This window comes from Symphalangus syndactylus, chromosome 4 (assembly GCF_028878055.3).
Source record: "Symphalangus syndactylus isolate Jambi chromosome 4, NHGRI_mSymSyn1-v2.1_pri, whole genome shotgun sequence".
Taxonomy (NCBI): Eukaryota; Metazoa; Chordata; class Mammalia; order Primates; family Hylobatidae; genus Symphalangus; species Symphalangus syndactylus.
Window position 1 is genome coordinate 36,731,350 of NC_072426.2, and position 22,475 is coordinate 36,753,824.

A 22,475-nucleotide genomic window follows, 5' to 3' on the forward strand; every position below is an offset into this window, starting at 1 on the left:
CCCCAGGAACCGTGAGCATACCTAGTGCCCAGGTTTTGCATTCAAAATACGATTCACCAGTAAAGGGAGCCAGGTGTCAGAGAAATGGCTGACTCTAGGCATGGGGCAGGGAAAATATAAAGCAAGAATGAATCGTCTTTTTGTATCAGGAAGCAAGAGATTCTTCGTGACTATAAATGATAATAAAACATTGAATAAAAATCCAGGAATGGAGAGACTAAAGAGAGGAATGTCCTTCTTTATAGAAGAATATCAGCCAATAAGTGTAGAAGGAATACTAGAATTAGATAATTACAGTTTTACAAACCCCATTATAAATATAATTGATTTAGGGAAGAATCATAAATGGATGATAAAGCCATTAAGTTAAAGCTTATTGGATAACAGAATAGTCACCCAGTTCCAACACCCCACAGATTACTTATGAACTGCAAAGGGAAAACCATTTTATCATGAAGAAGAAAGCAGGCAACTGCCATCTAAAGCAAGGGTTCAAACTCAGCATTACCTGGTGGTAAGACCAGATATCATATTGCATCAGTTGGGAGCATATAATGGTCTCCAGCCTCACCTAGAAAAAAATGTTTAACTTCAGTCTGATAAAGCCTTTAGACTCAATGTCCCTCTATGGCAAAAACACACAATATGAGAAAAGGTTCAATGATACTTCAAGGAAACAACCAGGCAAATGCAGAACACAGGATATTTTAAAGGCTATATTTTTAAAATCTAGACTTTTTTTTTTTGAGACAGGGTCTTGCTCTGACCCCCAGGCTGGAGTGCAGTGGCATGATTGTCACTCACTGCAATCTCAAGCTTCTGGATGCAAGTGATCCTCCTGCCTCAGCCTCTTGTGTAGCCGAGATCACAGGCACAAACCATCACACCTGGCTAAATCTTTCTATTTTTTTTTTTTTTTTTTTTTTTTTTTTTTTTTTTTTTTTTTTGCAGAAACAAGGTCTTATTATGTTGCCCAGGCTGGTCTTGAACTCCTGGGCTACAGCCATCCTCCCACCTCAGCCTCCCAAAGTGTTGGGATTACAGGTGTGAGCCACCATTCCTCGCCGAGGCTCTTCAAAGTATAAATGACAAGGGGTTTTTAGAAACAGGCAGAGTAATTAAAAGAAACTGGAGATATAACCAAATGTACTGCATAGATCTTGACTGAATTCTGGTTTGGGGAAAAAAAAGATAAACAGTTTTCTTCTTACAACTTGGTAAAATTGAATATGGACTGGATATTAGATTATTATTATGGAATTACTAATATTTTGTATATAACGATTATGTAGAAGAATGTTATTTTTAAAAGATCCATGCCAAATTATTGTGGTGTGTGTGCCATGTTGTCTGCAACTTATTTTTAAATGGTTCAACAACAAAAAAGAAAAATGTGTGCATGTATACACATGGTAGTGTGTGTGTGTGTATAGAAAAAATGGTAGAGTAGATGAAGTGAATATATATAGCGAGCTATTAACTCGACAACCTACGGGGAGAATATACATGATGTTGATGGTACTATTCTTGTAATTTTTATGTATGTAAATTTCATAATAAAAAGTTGATTAAAAAGCAGACATAGTTGGGAATAAATGACAATCTGGAACATGATGAACAGACACTTAGACCAATAAATGACAGTAAGAACCTAAGAACATAAAAGAAGGTGACCAAAAAAAAGTAACTGGTATATAATTAACTCCTATTAAATTCTAAGCCCTATTTGCTCATCATACACATTAAGGGGATACAAGGCAAACTTTATTTATGAAGCATACATTAAATTGTTCTTAAGTAAGTACACAACACTGTGGGTGTTCTGCGGGATATAAAGTAGAAAGAAGGAGAGAACCAAGAGTTACCTCAGCTATGAGTTGCCTCTAAGCTCCAGGCACCAAATCTTCAAAATAATCCTGTGAAATTAATGGTGATAATATCATCTCTATTTCACTGATAAGAAGAATCAGACATTGTCCCTGTTTCCAAAAGCTTATAATTTATGAAGATATGTTGCTTATAAATAGCTCTATTAGAATTTAGTATGTTATAGTGAGGTATTCATGATTTGGATGGTACTAGGAGTAAAAGGAGGTAAATAGTCATTTTTTGGGTCCTTACCATGGACATAAAGGAATAATTATTTTCTGAATAGAATTATCAAGGAAACTTTGAGGCAGGTATGGTGTCCCAGTACAAGTGGGTTTTATCAAGTGAGAATGGATGATATGGCACTTCAGCGTAAGCAAACGCACCGGAGATGTGAAAATCCAAGAACTGTTTTCGGGATACCGATCAAGCATTTGGCTGCAATAAATTTGTAAAGCAGAAATTGAAAGATAAGAGTGCAAGTAGTTTGGGATCAGACCACAAGGATTCTGGAATGCCTATTTCAGTAAATGGAAACCAATAGCTATTTTTTGAGAAGTAGACTGAAATAAACCATCTTTTAAGTAGCCATATCCAGCCACAGCATGCAGAAAAAAAGGTACAATGATAGTTTACTAGTCAAAAGTCCAGCAAATTAACAGACTGCTGTAACCAAGCCATGATACCTCTAAATTGAGGCAGTAAGCAACCTATGCACCTCATCCTAACGACCTACTGCCTACCCAATCCAGAAAGGTTTTTACATCCTGACTCCATTGGGAACTGTACAGAAGCCTGGGTATTTTGGCTTGTTCAAGCATAAAGAAAGGCAGTGTACTAGGTGTTTCATACCCAAACACAACTTAGAACAAAGTTTTTGTTATATTATTAGAACAGTATGGTAATAGAACATTTAACCAGTTGCCAATATTCTCAAGATTGGTTTTAAAAAAACAACAAATCATATTACTGATTTCTCAACTGTGTTCCTCATCTAAAGCACAGAGTAACCATTTATTGAATTCTTCCAAGGGTAGTACAAAAGTAGCACTATTCTATACGCAGAAGTTAAGTCAATGTGTACAATGAACTTCTTGAGACATTAGGACTTAATTCTTTCCTGGAACCCGAGTTTTAAAAGGCTTTAGAATGAAGTAAGATTATTTGACTTTTTAAATACTTTCATTGGACTGAGAAATAACTTAAAACTTCTTGCAGAATTGATTATGTACAGAGAGCACTTTGAGTGAAGATCTATTAGAAAAGCCCTAAAGAAATCCACACGGTGGTGGAGCCAAGATGGCCGAATAGGAACAGCTCCGGTCTACAGCTCCCAGCCTGAGTGACAAAGACGGGTGATTTCTGCATTTCTGCTTGAGGTACCGGTTTCATCTCACTAGGGAGTGCCAAACAGTGGGTGCAGGACAGTCGGTGAAGCGCACTGTGCGCGAGCCGAAGCAGGGCGAGGCATTGCCTCACTCGGGAAGCACAAGGGGTCAGGGAGTTCCCTTTCCTAGTCAAAGAAAGGGGTAACAGACGGCACCTGGAATATCGGGTCAGTCCCACCCTAATACTGCGCTTTTCTAACGGGCCTGGAAAACGGCACACTAGGAGATTGTGTCCCGCACCTGGCTCGGAGGGTCCTATGCCCACGGAGTCTCGCTGATGGCTAGCACAGCAGTCTGAGATCACGCTGCAAGGCGGCAGCGAGGCTGGGGGAGGGGCGCCCGCCATTGCCCAGGCTTGCTTAGGTAAACAAAGCAGCCAGGAAGCTCGAACTGGGTGGAGCCCACCACAGCTCAAGAAGGCCTACCTGCCTCTGTAGGCTCCACCTCTGGGGGCAGGGCACAGACAAACAAAAAGTCAGCAGGAACCTCCACAGACTTAAATGTCCCTGTCTGACTGACAGCTTTGAAGAGAGTAGTGGTTCTCCCAGCACGCAGCTGGAGATCTGAGAACGGACAGACTGCCTCCTAAAGTGGGTCACTCACCCCTGAGCAGCCTAACTGGGAGGCACCCCCCAGTAGGGACAGACTGACACCTCACTCGGCTGGGTACTCCTCTGAGACAAAACTTCCAGAGGAACTATCAGACAGCTGAATTTGTGGTCTCACGAAAATCCGCTGTTCTGCAGCCACCGCTGCTGACACCCAGCCAAACAGGGTCTGGAGTGGACCTCTAGTAAACTCCAACAGACCTGCAGCTGAGGGTCCTGTCTGGTAGAAGGAAAACTAACAAACAGAAAGGACATCCACACCAAAAACCCATCTGTACATCACCATCATCACAGACCAAAAGTAGATAAAACCACAAAGATGGGGAAAAAACAGAGCAGAAAATCTGCAAACTCTAAAAAGCAGAGCACCTCTCCTCCTCCAAAGGAACGCAGTTCCTCACCAGCAACGGAACAAAGCTGGACGGAGGATGACTTTGACAAGTTGAGAGAAGAAGGCTTGAGACGATCAAACTACTCTGAGCTACGGGAGGAAATTCAAAACAATAGCAAAGAAGTTAAAAACTTTGAAAAAAAAATTAGAAGAATGGATAACTAGAATAACCAATGGAGAGAAGGGCTTAAAGGAGCTGATGGAGCTGAAAGCCAAGTTTCGAGAACTACGCGAAGATTGCAGATGCCTCAGTAGCAGATGCGATCAACTGGAAGAAAGGGTATCGCTGATGGAAGATGAAATGAATGAAATGAAGCGAGAAGGGAAGTTTAGAGAAAAAAGAATAAAAAGAAATGAACAAAGCCTCCCAGAAAATTGGGACTATGTGAAAAGACCAAACCTACGTCTGATTGGTGTACCTGAAAATGACGGGGAGAATGGAACCAAGTTGGAAAACACTCTGCAAGATATTATCCAGGAGAACTTCCCCAATCTAGCAAGGCAGGCCAACAATCAGATTCAGGAAATACAGAGAACGCCACAAAGATACTCCTCGAGAAGAGCAACTCCAAGACACATAATTGTCAGATTCACCAAAGTTGAAATGAAGGAAAAAATGTTAAGGGCAGCCAGAGAGAAAGGTCGGGTTACCCACAAAGGGAAGCCCATCAGACTAACAGCTGATCTCTCAGCAGAAACTCTACAAGCCAGAAGAGAGTGGGGGCGGATATTCAACATTCTTAAAGAAAAGAATTTTCAACCCAGAATTTCATATCCAGCCAAACTAAGCTTCATAAGTGAAGGAGAAATAAAATACTTTACAGACAAGCAAACGCTGAGTGATTTTGTCACCACCAGGCCTGCCCTAAAAGAGCTCCTCAAAGGAAGCACTAAACATGGAAAGGAACAACCAGTACCAGCCCCTGCAAAAACATGCCAAATTGTAAAGACCATCGAGGCTAGGAAGAAACTGCATCAACTAACGAGCAAAATAACCAACTAACATCATAATGACAGGATCAGATTCACACATAACACTATTAACGTTAAATGTAAATGGGCTAAATGCTCCAATTAAAAGACACAGACTGGCAAACTGGATAAGGAGTCAGGACCCATCAGTGTGCTGTATTCAGGAAACCCATCTCACGTGCAGAGACACACATAGACTCAAAATAAAGGGATGGAGGAAGATCTATCAAGCAAATGGAAAACAAAAAAAGGCAGGGGTTGCAATCCTAGTCTCTGATAAAATAGACTTTAAACCAACAAAGATCAAAAGAGACAAAGAAGGCCATTACATAATGGTAAAGGGATCAATTCAACAAGAAGAGCTAACTATCCTAAATATATATGCATCCAACACAGGAGCACCCAGATTCATAAAGCAAGTCCTGAGTGACCTACAAAGGGACTTAAACTCCCACACAATAATAATGGGAGACTTTAACATCCCACTGTCAACATTAGACAGATCAACGAGACAGAAAGTTAACAAGGATATCCAGGAATTGAACTCAGCTCTACACAAAGTGGACCTAATAGACATCTACAGAACTCTCCACCCCAAATCAACAGAATATACATTTTTTTCAGCACCACACCACACCTATTCCCAAATTGACCACATAGTTGGAAGTAAAGCTCTCCTCAGCAAATGTAAAAGAACAGAAATTATAACAAACTGTCTCTCAGACCACAGTGCAATCAAACTAGAACTCAGGATTAAGAAACTCACTCAAAACCGCTCAACTACATGGAAACTGAACAACCTGCTCCTGAATGACTATTGGGTACATAATGAAATGAAGGCAGAAATAAAGATGTTCTTTGAAACCAACGAGAACAAAGACACAACATACCAGAATCTCTGGGACACGTTCAAAGCAGTGTGTAGAGGGAAATTTATAGCACTAAATGCCCACAAGAGAATGCAGGAAAGATCCAAAATTGACACCCTAACATCACAATTAAAAGAACTAGAAAAGCAAGAGCAAACACATTCAAAAGCTAGCAGAAGGCTAGAAATAACTAAAATCAGAGCAGAACTGAAGGAAATAGAGACACAAAAAACCCTTCAAAAAATTAATGAATCCAGGAGCTGGTTTTTTGAAAAGATCAACAAAATTGATAGACTGCTAGCAAGACTAATAAAGAAGAAAAGAGAGAAGAATCAAATAGATGCAATAAAAAACGAAAAAGGGGATATCACCATCAATCCCACAGAAATACAATCTACCATCAGAGAATACTACAAACACCTCTATGCAAATAAACTAGAAAATCCAGAAGAAATGGATAAATTCCTTGACACATACACCCTCCCAAGACTAAATCAGGAAGAAGTTGAATCTCTGAATAGACCAATAACAGGTTCTGAAATTGTGGCAATAATCAATAGCTTACCAACCAAAAAGAGTCCAGGACCTGATGGATTCACAGCCAAATTCTACCAGAGGTACAAGTAGGAACTGGTACCATTCCTTCTGAAACTATTCCAATCAACAGAAAAAGAGGGTATCCTCCCTAACACATTTTATGAAGCCAGCATTGTCCTGATACCAAAGCCTCGCAGAGACATAATCAAAAAAGAGAATTTCAGACCAATATCCTTGATGAACATTGATGCAAAAATCCTCAATAAAATACTGGCAAACCGAATCCAGCAGCACATCAAAAAGCTTATCCACCACAATCAAGTGGGCTTCATCCCTGGCATGCAAGGCTGGTTCAACATACGCAAATCAATAAATGTAATCCAGCATATAAACAGAACCAAAGACAAAAACCACATGATTATCTCAGTAGATGCAGAAAAGGCCTTTGACAAAATTCAACAACACTTCATGCTAAAAACTCTCAATAAATTAGGTATTGATGGGACGTATCTCAAAATAATAAGAGCTATCTATGACAAACCCACAGCCAATATCATACTGAATGGGCAAAAACTGGAAGCATTCCCTCTGAAAACTGGCACAAGACAGGGATGCCCTCTCTCACCACTCCTATTCAACATAGTGCTGGAAGTTCTGGCCAGAGCAATCAGGCAGGAGAAGGAAATAAAGGGTATTCAATTAGGAAAAGAGGAAGTCAAATTGTCCCTGTTTGCAGATGACATGATTGTATATCTAGAAAACCCCATTGTCTCAGCCCAAAATCTCCTTAAGCTGATTAGCAACTTCAGCAGTCTCAGGATACAAAATCAATGTACAAAAATCACAAGCATTCTTGTACACCAATCACAGACAAACAGAGAGCCAAATCATGAGTGAACTCCCATTCACAATTGCTTCAAAGAGAATAAAATACCTAGGAATCTAACTTACAAGGGATGTGAAGGACCTCTTCAAGGAGAACTACAAACCACTGCTCAATGAAATAAAAGAGGATACAAACAAATGGAAGAACATTCCATGCTCATGGGTTGGAAGAATCAATATCGTGAAAATGGCCATACTGCCCAAGGTAATTTATAGATTCAATGCCATCCCCATCAAGCTACCAATGACTTTCTTCACAGAATTGGAAAGAACTACTTTAAAGTTCATATGGAACCAAAAAAGAGCCCGCATTGCCAAGTCAATCCTAAGCCAAAAGAAAAAAGCTGGAGGCATCACGCTACCTGACTTCAAACTATACTACAAGGCTACAGTAACCAAAACAGCATGGTACTGGTACCACAACAGAGACATAGATCAATGGAACAGAACAGAGCCCTCAGAAATGATGCCGCATATCTACAACTATCTGATCTTTGACAAACCTGACAAAAACAAGAAATGGGGAAAGGATTCCCTATTTAATAAATGGTGCTGGGAAAACAGGCTAGCCATATGTGGAAAGCTGAAACTGGATCCCTTCCTTACATCTTATACAAAAATTAATTCAAGATGGATTAAAGACTTAAATGTTAGACCTAAAATCATTAAAATCCTACAAGAAAACCTAGGCAATACCATTCAGGACATAGGCGTGGGCAAGGTCTTCATGTCTAAAACACCAAAAGCAATGGCAACAAAAGCCAAAATTGACAAATGGGATCTAATTAAACTAAAGAGCTTCTGCACAGCAAAAGAAACTACCATCAGAGTGAACAGGCAACCTACAGAATGGGAGAAAATTTTTGCAACCTACTCATCTGACAAAGGGCTAATATCCAAAATCTATAATGAACTCAAACAAATTTACAAGAAAAAAACAAACAACCCCATCAAAAAGTGGGCAAAGGACATGAATAGACACTTCTCAAAAGAAGACATTTATGCAGCCAAAAAACACATGAAAAAATGCTCATCATCACTGGCCATCAGAGAAATGCAAATCAAAACCACAGTGAGATACCATCTCACACCAGTTAGAATGGCCATCATTAAAAAGTCAGGAAACAACAGGTGCTGGAGAGGATGTGGAGAAATAGGAAGACTTTTACACTGTTGGTGGGACTGTAAACTAGTTCAACCATTGTGGAAGTCAGTGTGGCGATTCCTCAGGGATCTAGAACTAGAAATACCATTTGACCCAGCCATCCCATTACTGGGTATATACCCAAAGGACTATAAATCATGCTGCTATAAAGACACATGCACACGTATGTTTATTGTGGCACTATTCACAATAGCAAAGAGTTGGAACCAACCCAAATGTCCAACAACGATAGACTGGATTAAGAAAATGTGGCACATATACACCATGGAATACTATGCAGCCATAAAAAGTGATGAGTTCATGTCCTTTGTAGGGACATGGATGAAACTGGAAAACATCATTCTCAGTAAACTATCGCAAGGACAAAAAACCAAACACCGAGTGTTCTCACTCATAGGTGGGAATTGAACAATGAGAACTCATGGACACAGGAAGGGGAACATCACACTCCGGGGACTGTTGTGGGGTTGGGGGAGGGGGGAGGTACAGCATTAGGAGATATACCTAATGCTAAATGACGAGTTTATGGGTGCAGGAAATCAACATGGCACATGGATACATATGTAACAAACCTGCACATTGTGCACATGTACCCTAAAACCTAAAGTATAATTAAAAATAAATAAATAAAAATTAAAAAAATAAAAATAATAAAAATAAAAACCCTGAAAAAAAAAAAGAAATCCACACAGTTTTGATTTCCTCATTTCTCTAATAAAAGGTTACTTCTTTATACGATCATTTCTATGTCTGCCTATTCTTAAATATTTTCCCTAAAAAATGGTTATTTCAATTATTTACTCTCATCTTAATACCCTGCTGCCAGATAACCTTCCCCAAATATTTGTTTTTATCATACTTCTTCCTTGCTTAAAATAAAATGATAAAAGATAACAGGATATAGAATATTCAAGATTTTTTAAATTCCAGAATTCAATAATTAAGAGAAACAATGTTTTTATATGAATGAAGAAATACACATGTGTATATATAACATAAAAGATATTTTCATGTGTAAGCAAATATATATAAAGCCCTGTAATAGCTCACCATGGCAGCTTGGAGCAATAGTAAAAGAAAGTACAGGTTCTTTTTTGGACGGAGTGGGAGACGGAGGTACATGGGTTTTTAAGTCACCTGGATTCATGACCTAGCCACAAATGCACTGTGTATCCTTAAAGAGTTACAGCTTTTAAAAGAGGTTTATATCTGATATGGTTTGGCTGTCTCCCCACCCAAATCTAATCTTGAATTGCAGCTCCCATAATCCCCATGTGTCATGGAAGGGACCATCAGGAGGTAACTGAATCATAGGGGCAGGTTTTTCCTGTGCTGTTCCCATGATAGTGAGTAAGTCTCACAAGATCTGATGGTTTTATAAAGGGCAGTTCCCCTGCGCATGATCTCTTGCCTGCTGCCATGTAAGACATGATTTTGCTCCTCCTTCGCCTTCTGCCATGATTATGAGGCCTCCCCAGTCATGTGGAACTGTGAGTGCATTAAACCTCTTTTTCTTTATAAATTACTCAGTCTCGGGTATGTCTGTATTAACAGTGTGAAAATGAACTAATACAATATCTTTCTCCATTTTTAATGTGATATTTGTGAACATCTTACACAATGCCTGGCAGCTGGAAAGGCTGTTAATTAATACCAAAGAACTTCGTAGCATTCCAGGCTTTCTTGAATCTTGCTTCCTCCTTCCTTTTCATCTTTGCCTTGATCTTCAGACTCAACACAACAGATCTTTTCACTGCTCCTGAATAATTCATACTTATTTTTCAAGGTAAATTTTTACTTTGCTATTTCTTTTTGAGACAGAATCTCACTCTTTTGCACTGGCTGGAGTGCTGTGGTTCAATCACAGCTCACTCCAGCCTTGATATCCCACGCTTGAGCAATCCTCCCGCCTCAGTCTCTTGAGTAGCTGGGAGCATAGGCACATGCCACCATGCCTGGCTAATTTTTGTCTTTTTTGTAGAGATAGGTTTTTGCCATGTTGCCTAAGCTGATCTCGAACTCCTGAGCTCAAGCAATCTGACCACCTTGGCCTCCCAAAGTGTTGAGATTACAGGTGTGAACCACTTTGCCTGGCCTATTTTGCAATTTTTCTTGGAATGCTGCCTTCCTCCTGCTCACCTACCTGGACTCTATCCATCCTTCACAATCTAGATGATCCAAACCCAATTGTTCTATTAGATATTCCTCAGTTCCACCATTTCACACTTATTGGATTCTTCTTTGAAAAAGTCTAGATTTAGTGTCTATACTTATTTTTTGACATCTTATCATAAAATTTAGAGAAGGTAGACTAGTGTTCTCATTAAAATGTTATTTATTTTAACTCTGACAGCAATATAAAACTAAGCATTTTTCCATGTTAAGGACTAACCAAACTAAGGAACAGACTGCTGAGTCTCTAAAGGCAAAATATTTGCTGAATATACAAATATTGTCATATTTTGACAAATTCTGTTCTTTTAACATAGACACCCTAGCACAGTGCTTAATAAGTGTTCGGCAAGTGGTAGATATTCAGTAAATATCTGCATAATTTACATAACTTTCTTCAAGGAACTAAATCATTAATCTTCAAGTCATTTTTGTGTAATAACAAAGCAATTATAATATCTAGTTACATCTGATCAGTCACCTCAGGTTATATCTTCACATACAAAATGAAGCTATAAACAAAGAATACATATAGAACATACAAGATTTTTTTTTAAATTCCAGCAATAATTAAGGGAAACACTGTTTTTACATGAATGATGAACAAATATATATGTGTGTGTGTGTGTGTGTGTATAGTAACAAAGATATTCTCATCTATCACAGATAATTAGTAAAGAAACTGAAAATCATACACATTTCCAGTTAGGGGTCCTAATTTTTCCCCATCACTGCTATATAAATTGAACAGGCATTAGGCTTATTTAATAGTTTTTATAAATCAGCAACTTCAGAAAAGCCACACTGCCAAATTTAAGAAATGGTCAATTTGTAACTCATTATTAATATTTAAAGAGTATTAAATATGGAGACAGATATGGTCCCAAAAATAATATTCCAGATATTGTGATAGATGACATAATATGTTTAGTCCCATACTTTCTAAAATCAGGGCTTCTCAAACTCTTCCATTGAAACTGCCCCTCTTGACAAAATATCCTAATAAAAAGGCTGAGAGGGAACATATATCCCCTATCCCCATGAATAAGAAAGCAGAACCCAAATACTCCACTATTCTAAACTTCTCATGCTTAATCTTAAAAATTCATGCTCTAAGAAGACATGCCATATTTATTCTATGACTTTGCATCATGTACTCTCAGTGCTACATGTTACCAACTTTGAGACGCACTGACTTAAACCAATGTATGTCTATCTGAAAAATATTTTCCTACATTATGCTAATGGAACAATTTCATTGTATAATGCTGGGGGCATATAACAATGAAAACTGACATTCGTTGAGTACTAAGTATGTAAAAGGTATTACATTAGGTTTTTGTATATATAAAATCTCAATTTTCAAAATGTAAATATTATCATGCCCACTGTAAGGAAGGAACTGAGGCACAAGCAGATTAAAATAGCTATCCCGGCAGGGCACAGTGGCTCATGCCTGTAATCCCAGCACTCTGGGAGGCCAAGGTGGCCAAATCACGAGGTCAGGAGATCGAAACCATCCTGGCTAACATGGCGAAACCCCATCTCTACTAAAAATACAAAAAAAAATTAGCTGGGTGTGGTGGCACACGCCTATAGTCCCAGGTACTTGGGAGGCTGAGGCAGGAGAATCACTTGAACCCGGGAGGTGGAGGTTGCAGTGAGCTGAGATTGCACCACTGCACTCCAGCCTGGGCGACAGAGTGAGACCGTATCTTAAAAAAAAAAAAAAAAAAAAAGCTATCCCATGGCAATATAGCTAATAAGGTTGGCTACTTTGTATCCAGGTCTCTATTACATTACATCCTCATCAAAATTTTATTTTTACAGAAATCTCAGACACTGACTGGTGTTTTTAACTTACTTTTCAAGAATTTAATGATGCTATGCTCAGCCCAACAGTCACTATTGTCTAACAAGAAACTCTTCCCTTGTGGCAGAGCTGTGAATCAACAAAGGGGAATGTAAGGCTGTTTTTATTTAAAATATACCAAAATCCAGCCTCTAAACTGAACCAATTCTTAGGTTCAAGTAAGATTTGGCATTGTAAAAAGATAGGATATAAATTTCATATACAAATCATAGATCTAATCTAAAAGAACAGCATGAGATGACAGAACACATGACCAGAAGTTATTAATACTTAGCAAATCTTAACTCTCATTAGCTTCCATCACTTGTTGCATGAATGTCCTTGAGGTTTTTTGCCTCTCTGGGACTTATGTTCACAATATCAAGAGATGGGCTAGCAGATTTTTAAGTTCCTTTCCATTCATAAGGTTTTATCTCTTTATAATTTTGCTGCTCACTTATCTCAATTTCTATACTTGAGTTTCCAGGTCTCACAGCTAGTACCTTTTTATTAGCATATTTCTAAGCAATTAATTTTCTTACTCTACGTTTCTATCAATATTGGTACTTTCTTCTTAAAATGCTCCCTCGGTCATTGCTTCTGAATAATTTTCATTTTATAATTACATATTGAACACAACAGCCCAATAAAAGCTGCTGCCTAAGTTCACTCTGAGCTCTATCGGCAAACTGTTTATGATGTCAGCTGCTACTTCAGTGTATTTGTTTTTTAAAACAGTTTGGTGATTTGACATTTGTACTTAAGCTTAAATTATACTGTTTTAAATTTACATATTTAAGTACATTAAAAGCCACAAGTAAACTATGTTACTAACCATCTTCCAGTCTGATTTGCAGTCTGTTCTTCTAATTTCTGTAGCTCCGATGTATAGGCCATTAGTCGAGCATTGCACACCATGAGATTCTTAACTGCATGTAAAACCTGATCTTTCTGAGTGCTCAGAGAAAGGAGTTTCCATATTCCTTCTCGCATTCGAATTTCTAAGTCTATTTTTTCTTGAATGTTGCAGTCCTAAAAAAAAAAAAAAAAAGCATCTTTAAAATATAGCAAAAACCCAAAATTACATCTTAACCCATAATAGATGGAAAATAGATATCATAATTGTATACCATATTGAGAAAGCAACAAAGTTTTAATATATGTCATGTAAAAATAGCTATTTTAAAATGCTCTTTGCAATTCTTAACTTCTTGCTTCATTAGGAAGTCTTTACAATCTAAAGAAACTGAATAAACGAACGTAAACAAATGTGAGAAACATTATGTGTTCTTATAACTCTACGAAGTTTAATAGCGTCCCTCCAAAATTTATGTCCACCCAGAACCTCAGAATGTAGCCTTATTTGGATACAGGGTTTTGCAGATGTAATTAGGTAAGATGAGGACATACTGGATTAGAGTGAGTCCTAAATCTAATGACTAGTGTCCTTAAAGAAAGGTCCCATGAAGACACAGTCACATACAGAGAGAATGACATGTGAAGACAGAGACTAATACGTCTATAAGCCAAAAAAATACCAAGGATTGATGGCAATAATCAGAAGCTGGAAAAGGCAAGAAAAGAATTCTTTCCTAGGGCCTTCAGAGGAGCATGACCCTGCCAATTCCTTGATTTCAGACATCTGGCCTCCGTAAGTTTGAGAATAAATTTCTCATGTTTTCAGCCACTCAGTCTTGGTCATTTGCTATAGCAGCCTTAGAAAACATACAATAACTAATGTGAACAATATATCACACATATATATTATATACATTGTATTAAGAGATGGCAGTGTGGTTGATGACAGTGAATTAACTAAGAAAAACATTCTGAAAAAACAGATACTGAGTAAAGGAGCCAAGGTTTAGTAGCAGGGAGGAAACAGGCTATTTTTAACAGTAGGCAGTGTAAATACAATCTCAGAAGCAAGAGAGTGAAAGCACTGTACATTGAAAATGTCAGAAGCCTTAGCTATCCGGAACAGAGCTTTAGAATACAATTCTGGACATACCATTCATTTTAGTTTTAGGGTTCACCATGAAACTACTAAGTATTTTATTTCTGAAAGTCTTTTATTCCATATAATTATCTTTTAATGGCCTGATTCTACATACAAGTTTCACATGCAACATTAAAATTCTACAAACGGAATGTACAGTTCTGATTTAATTCACAATGACTTTATAAAAATTATAAATCAAAGGTACTCTTTATTATATCACAAACATGTAATGTTTCTGGTATGTCTATTTCTAAAAGATAAAGTGACCACCCTAGTTTCTATGGCAAAAAATATAAAGACTATAATTTACCTTCTGATTGGATCAAAATGTAAATTTAAAAATGTAAATGAAATCTAGTAACAAAAGGTCTAGACAACCTTTTCAAAAAGAAAAGATGAAAGTTAGGAGAGCTAACAGTTTTTGAAGATTATCCCAAAAGACAAACTGCAGTAGATGATTTAACTTGATTATCAAAATCAATCAACTGTACTATTTACACACAGAAAACAGATCTGTTTAATTACCTTCTGTAATTACATCATGTAATCACCACATAAAAACCTTCTCATATAGTGTTGAACTCAAAACTGGTGTACTATATAAACGTAGTCATTTGCTGGTTTTCCTTCGTTACACATGACTGAATTTCAACAACTCCATTTCATCTTTTTATGACTTACCAGCCCCAAAGCAAATTCTTCTTCAATGTAATTAGCAATTAATTGTAAGAATTATCTATGTGACCCATATGTCTATAGAAATAAACTCTGGCAGACTGACTATATTGGGGAGTGCACATAGGGAGCAACCTAAAGCTGGGATGAATAGCTTTACCCCACAACTCAAAATATAAACAAATACCATCTGGTGCCACTAAATTCAATTTTGGTTTTAAATGATGCAATGAAACAGGCAGTTGAACTAGCACAGTGGTTCTCAAAGCTGGCGGCATATTAGAATCATCTGAGGCAGAGAGGAAGGGCCTTATAGAAGTACCTACACCTGTGACCTGCCCCAAACCAATCAGGATCTCTGGAGGTGGGGCTTGAGCATTTTTTTTTTTTTTTTTTTTTTTTTTTTTTTTTTTTTTTACAGTTCCTCTGGTGATTCAATGGTCAGCCAGGGTAGAGAAGAACAGCTGGACTACTTGAAATTCCACAGCAATCCTGAAACTTGCAACAACCTTAAAGAACCAGCAGGTGGCTACAGCCACATTAAGGAATCAGTTTGGGTTTCTATCACATAAATGAAGAGTATCTTCTCACCATCACTTAACAATGAAGACTCCATAAAACTATAGAAGCTTGGGAAATAGCAGAGAAAGAAAATGTAAAGTCAGGATTTTAAAAAAAAAAGTACGTTTAAAAAGTCTGAAGATGATGTAAGATTAAAGTACTATTTATTAAGGAAATGAGGTGTATCTAACAGATACTACTATTAAGATTTTTTCCTTTAGAGCAAGGGTCAGAAAACTATGGCCAGGCTGAGACCTGGTTTTATAAATAAAGTTATACCACAGCACAGACACACTCATTCATGTTGTCTATGGCTCCTTTAAGCTACAAGGGCAGAGTTGAGCAACTTCAACAGAGACTTTGAGTGGCCTGCAAAGCTGAAAATATTTACTGTTTGCCCCTTTATAGAAATAGTTTACTGACCCATAATCCAGCCAAATTAACATACACAGTAAACTATAATCTTACCTCCCTCACTGAGGCAGGTCTCAGGCAAATGTCAGTTAAGTGGATCCCAGAAGGCTAACATAAGCAGGATGAACTGTTAAGTGTACATATGGTTTTCAATGTATTCTGAGTTTTTTTTTTTGTTTAAGGCTACTGTTTTAGCCAGTTTTGTATTTCCCATGCAACTTCTTTTAGTACACATCTGCACTTTACATGCAGAAAAAGCCTCTCTGGTTAAGCAATGCTAGCTCTAACAAGGAAGGGTTTATGGAACCAAAACTCTTTAGAGTTGTCTTTAGTTACTAAGAGTACACAGTGCATCAGGGGTAAGGGTTGACATCTAGTGCTCTTCCTAGTAAGAATAATGATCATGTAATAAGGGTACCGACTGGGCATTCAATAGTGATGTTTATTAACCTCAAAGAAGAGTAGGGAATGGAAAATCATCGGTGTTGCTCCCTCAGCCATAATGGCTTGGCCAGGTAGACTCAAGGCTGATTAGGATCAAAGACAAAAGCTGGTCTCTCTGTAACCACTCCTTTTAGGAGTGTTTGAATGCCAGTCTCCAGGAAGAGCAGAGAATGAGGTAAGGCCATCATCCTCTTATTTCTTTTCCAATTTTCTGAGTAAAGGCTTGCCTCTCATCAAGTCAAACAGAAGCCTGTGTCACCGTCCTGATGCTATAAGTAGTTAAAGTCAGGCTGATAAAAATATATGGACAAGGCTATGAATGAAATAGGAGCATACCTTAAAAATAGAAATTTAGCTTAAGTAGGAAACAGAAACCTACTAGGTTTTAAGAGCTAGCCTAGCATGAAGGAAGTGCAAAGAAAATGGCTTTATTGTTGGTATTAAAAACTGACTGAAAAAACCTGAAGCTGAACTGCTGGTAAGACAACTGCAGTAATCAAGAAACTATGATTCACCTAATGGATATAGTTAAGCCATGCTAACCAAGAGACCAAAGTGAAGAGGAAGAAAAGAGTAAATACAGTACGTTCTCATTTTGCTAAAAGAAATTGTGTGGATTTTAAGAATTGTTTATGTACAGAAAAAAGTCTGGAAATTGTTAACAGCGGCCATTCTGGGGAATGGAACTGGAGACAGAATTCTTAAATTCATGTTTCTGTATATGTTGACTTTTCTGCAATGAGATAGTATTACTTTTTGAATTTTATTTTTATTAAGATTCCAAAAGCTTAAACATTTGTAAGAAAAGGTAGGGGACTGCCCTAACCACTCAGATGAATAGGACAAAGGATAATAACAACAATAGTCATCTCTCAAGCACATCCTGAGTGCTAGGTGCTGTAAGTACTTCAGAGAGGTTCTCGAATTCCAACAGCTGTCTGGGATAGGCAGAATACCCAATCTACAACTGTGGAAACTGAAACTTAGAAAACAGAGATAACTTACTCAAGGTTGCACAACAAGAAGAGTTTGGTTTGACCTGAATCTGACTCCAAAGCCAATACTCTATGCTGTGAGGAGTCGCAGAGGACTCCAGGGTTTCAGTAGAGGTGTTTGACTAGTGTGTGACCACCTCAGAATCTTTGGCCTTATCCCGATTACATGGCAGCTTCGTTCATGTATCAAAGGAAATACCAAATAAAAATTCAGTGTTAGTCAAGTATAAAATTATCTGACTGACCCTCAATATTCCTGTTAGGTTGAAACCTACTACTATTTTGTGTTTTTTCTCCAAATCCAAACTGAAGAAGTAATTCCACATTTCAATCATTTTGATTTTGTCCTGCCTAAGAAATTAAGTATTGTATCTTCCCACATCTAAATAACCCAGCCTTTATGTATATTTAAACATTTATTTTCATTCCATGCAACTAAACTTCCTTCATGATTTTCTCCTCGTCGCTTCTGTACCATTCCTATTCTTGCAGCCTGCAGCTAAGTAAATACACCTGGACAGCTACATCTACACCTATATGATACGTGCAAGAACATCAATAGAATGCCAATTCACTATAAATCAAGATTTTGTTAGCAATCAGGACGGCCAAAGTACATAACAGGACAGGACTGAAAAAAAGTACATCAAAATCTTTGAAATTTTTGAAAATGCTGGCATAAAACAGCATAAAAATTACTGATAAAGACACTGGACTTCTTTTGCACAATGAATCTTAATGTCTTGCTTTATTTTTCACAGTATTATTGAAAACTAATAATTTTGTGTCTGCTAAGGAAACCCCAGATTTTTAAACAAAGATATCAGGTGCCTCCATATGAATGAAATTGCAAATATTCTACCAATTTTACCTACAAAACTGGCAATTTCATATGGCTTAACCTATTTCTGAAGCAGGTAAAAGAAGGTAGAGATTAAAACAGAAGTAAAGGTCTAGCGTAAAGACATCAGAGTTTTCTTTTAAGACCCTAAAGTTACGGTTAAGAGTGAAAAGTGGTAACATTTTAATAACTGATGCTGCCAAGAAATAATGTTGGTCTAGTAAAAAGTAAAATAAAAAGGTTTCTAACACATTTTACATGGCTCAAAAGCAAACATCAAACTTTTATCCAATGTAACGTGTACTCCCTCTTTCCTTTCAAATGATTTGAGAAAGAAAGAACCCACTATCAAACCTTCAACTTTTTCTAAAGTGCAGAGGTTGCTGTTTACCTCTACTCCGCTCCGACCCCTCTCCCCCCAACCAATTCTGTGTTGTGTGTAGACATCGCTCCATTACTGTGCTTCCCATTAAGTCCGTAATAAGCCAATTGTCCTCCACTGGCCTCGCTGGGTTTCTTGGGAATCGAGGGGCTCCCATTTCCCCGGCATCACCTACACTTGCAAAAAGACAGGCGTCCAAAGCCTGGGGAGGGCGGCGGACAGGTGCGCCCGCAAACGCGCGCCGGCACCGCCTTCCCAATCTGAGAAATTCGGGGGTTCCGATGTCCAGGCCCTTTAGAGCCCCAAGAGTGCAGTCTCCTAGTCCCTCCCTTTGTTTCTGGCCACCGCTGAAATAGAGGAGCCGCTTTTCCTCCAAAAAGCGAAGGCGCGAGGAACAGAACCCCGGTTCCCTCTCCTTCCGCGGCAGGGTCCCTCCCGCAACTCACCTGCTGGGTGGGAAGCCCCGCCAGGCCGAGCGCAGGACCCCTCAGGCTCGGCCCCTCCATCTCCAACGCGAACTGTCCGGGCCGTCGCCACTCCTTCAAAGGGAAGATTTGAAAAGCCCGCCCCTGGCTGGAGCCGCGGAGGAAAACAACCGCCCGGCCGTACCAAGTCCCTGTCGCAGGGGCCGGGGGCGCAGGAGGAGCCGGGCCGAAGCGCACGCGCAGTGGGCGCGCCTCGCGCTCCGCAGCTCCCGCCGCCGGAAGTTGCCGAGACCCCAGGCTCTAGCGCGGCGGGGCGGGGGAGAGGGCGGCGGTGCCAGACTTAAGGCCCGGACAGGGATGTGGGCGGGCCTGGGACGGGAGTGGGAGGGGCCTCGGGGAAAGCTGCGGCGGCGGAGCGCACCTGTCCCAGCGCAGGTTTCTGGCTGGTGGTTTTCGTGGCACGCCCTTTGCACTGGGAGCCTTCTGCCCGCATCCCACCGAAGGCCTTCCAAAGTGATCGTAGCTGGACAGACTCCAGGCTGCAGTCCCTGTACTCCCAGACAACTCAGGAACCCACAGTGTCACTAAGAGCCCACGGTCTCGTTCCTAGAGAACCAATAACATTGCTCTCAAACACAGCGCTCTCACCTAGCACAGCGTTGTCACCAGGGTCACCCAGATATCATGGTTTTATTAATCAGGTTCGTGAGATACTATGTCAGGCATTTCACAAGGTCTTGTCTTTGCCCCCAGTGTTTATAATCGCAGATGTTCCCCGCCCACTACTCTGTCCACTTACTTTGTTTTCTTGCGAAGGATTTCTTTCAGCTCTCTCGCCCTCTCTTTCCCTCTCCAACATCCAAGGTGACAGCAAAATGGGGTACTATTTCTCAAGAGCCTCATTTCTTGCTGCGCTGAAGATTAGCCCAAAGACCCATTTTAATTAACGGATTTTGTTAATTATAAAGGGAAACATGGGTTTTTTACAAATCAAAATGAAAGCAGCAAAGATATCACACCCTTGAAAAGCCTTTAAAATTCATTGTCCCTAGTTGATCTTTATTTCCCCCTTGAAAAGGCAACAGGAAGCCTCTTTGGGCTTCAGACATTTTTTCTTCTTGAAGAGTCTACCAAATCACCCCTCCAGCCCTCATCGCCTAGAAACCCTTGGGCATTTTTCCTCCATAAATAGGTGCCCATGTTTTTTATTTGCCTGGGACAGACGCTGTCTGGGTCTGTTGTCCCAATGTTGCACCAATCTTGCGCTTATCCCGAAGTGGATGTTATATGGTCATTTTCACTGCAAGACCCTTTTAAAAGAAGTTGGTTTGAGAATGTACTTTAAAAATATAATGGGTACCATTCCTCAAATAGGTAAAATGCCTCTTTAAGACCCTTTGGACTAGGTGATACTAGAAGCTTCCCAGTTGGGAATGATGGTCCCCTTGCATTATGAATGACCCATATCCTTACGACAATAAAATACGTGTTCAAAATTACCAACACGGAGCTCACCTCATTTTCTACAAACACAGGTCTGAATTTCAGAATCATTAAATGCCCCTTCCTCCAATGCACATCTCTCCCTTATGCTACCACTTTGTGGTGTAATTATCCCCTACTCAATATGAGGCTGCATGAGCCTAGCAATAGTACCTGACTCAAAAGAAAAACACACCGAGAGCCCATCATCAGACACATAGTACTTATAACACATACAGCTCTCAGATGCGGATCAAAATACATGTAGAAGCCAGCACTTCATAAAAACAGAGGTGAGTCAACCAGTTTAAAATTGGACACTGATAGAGGAGTATTTGATGAGTTAAAACCAGATATTTAACTGGAGATACATTTATTTATGATACTAGAAGAAAGAGGTTAGGAAAGGCCATATTTAGTAATTATCTGTAGAATACAGTTGTTACAAAAGACCTTTCTCTTTGGAGAGGAAGTTATGATGTGGTCCTGTTTTCATTATACACCGGGAGAGGTCCCCAGGAAGTGCTTAACTACATAATTATTATATGATGATTAAAATACCTTGGAGTAGGACTTATGTTTCCTTATTTATCCGCAAGTCCTTTCTTGTTACTGCTAATTTCATCAGACACAGTTTTCTCTGGTGTGTGTAATGCACATAAAATATAATCATCCATGGAAACTACAAAATTTAAAGAGTTCACATGCAGTGGTTTCATTAGCTTGAGGATTTATCTATTGATCTATCTATTTATTTTACAGTTCCCAAAAAGTGAGAAGTACCACGTTTTACCATCTCAAATATTTGAGAGAGAACATTTGGGCATCTCTTAACCCATCATCCCTGGGCTCTTACAGAAGGTCGATATCCACCAAACTGCCCAGATGTAGTAGCTTCAGCTAGAGGATGAATGATGGAATTACTGTCCTACCAATATTACTTCTCACTATAAGGTCAATATTTAATGCTAATTAAAAATATACATATATTAGTTATCCCTAATATAACAGATAGTACTATAATAAATTAAAAACTACAGAAGCCAATCTAGATAATACTAATAGGTGCCGAAGTATATTTTTCTTCTCTTATTCTCTGCATTCTTGTTTTAAACTAAGAGGCTAAAGGAAAAGAAAACACTGAACTTAAAATCAGCTCTCTGTTACATAACAGATCCATTATTTTGAAAAATGTGGTTTGACACAGAACAGATAACTTGTGATTGTGAATATCCTCCTAGCCTCTCTTATAAAAAAAAAAAAGTCCTCTTAAAAATTCTCTTGGTGCTTTCTTTTACTCATCTGTTCATCTTGTAGATAATCTGTTTAGGTTGAGCTGAATAAATTAAAGCTATATTTTGAATTATATATGGAAGAAACAGAGAGAGAGAAGGAACTGAGGTCAAGGTGCTAAGCAGAAGTGCAGCATTTTCTTAAATGAATGGTCTACGAATAGCTGAAGCATCACATAATCAGAAGGAGGCTATGGAATGTGGAGTCTGAGGATTTATTAGCCCGATTACCTTGGGCAAGCCACTCAGTTTTC

General features: G+C 38.9%; 1 protein-coding gene across 1 annotated transcript in view; it reads right to left on the reverse strand.

Annotated features, from left to right (window-relative positions):
• Window positions 1–19,788, reverse strand: part of RTKN2 (rhotekin 2) — an 82,338-nt gene extending 62,550 nt beyond the window's left edge. Inside the window, exons 1-2 of the mRNA XM_055274428.2 lie at window positions 19,469–19,788; window positions 13,544–13,740 (exon numbers count right to left, since the gene is read on the reverse strand). Of these exons, the coding sequence (XP_055130403.1) occupies window positions 13,544–13,740; window positions 19,469–19,528 (257 nt within the window). The 5' untranslated portion in view covers window positions 19,529–19,788. The remainder of the gene's footprint in view (window positions 1–13,543; window positions 13,741–19,468) is intronic.
• Between the last annotated feature and the right edge of the window lie 2,687 nt (window positions 19,789–22,475).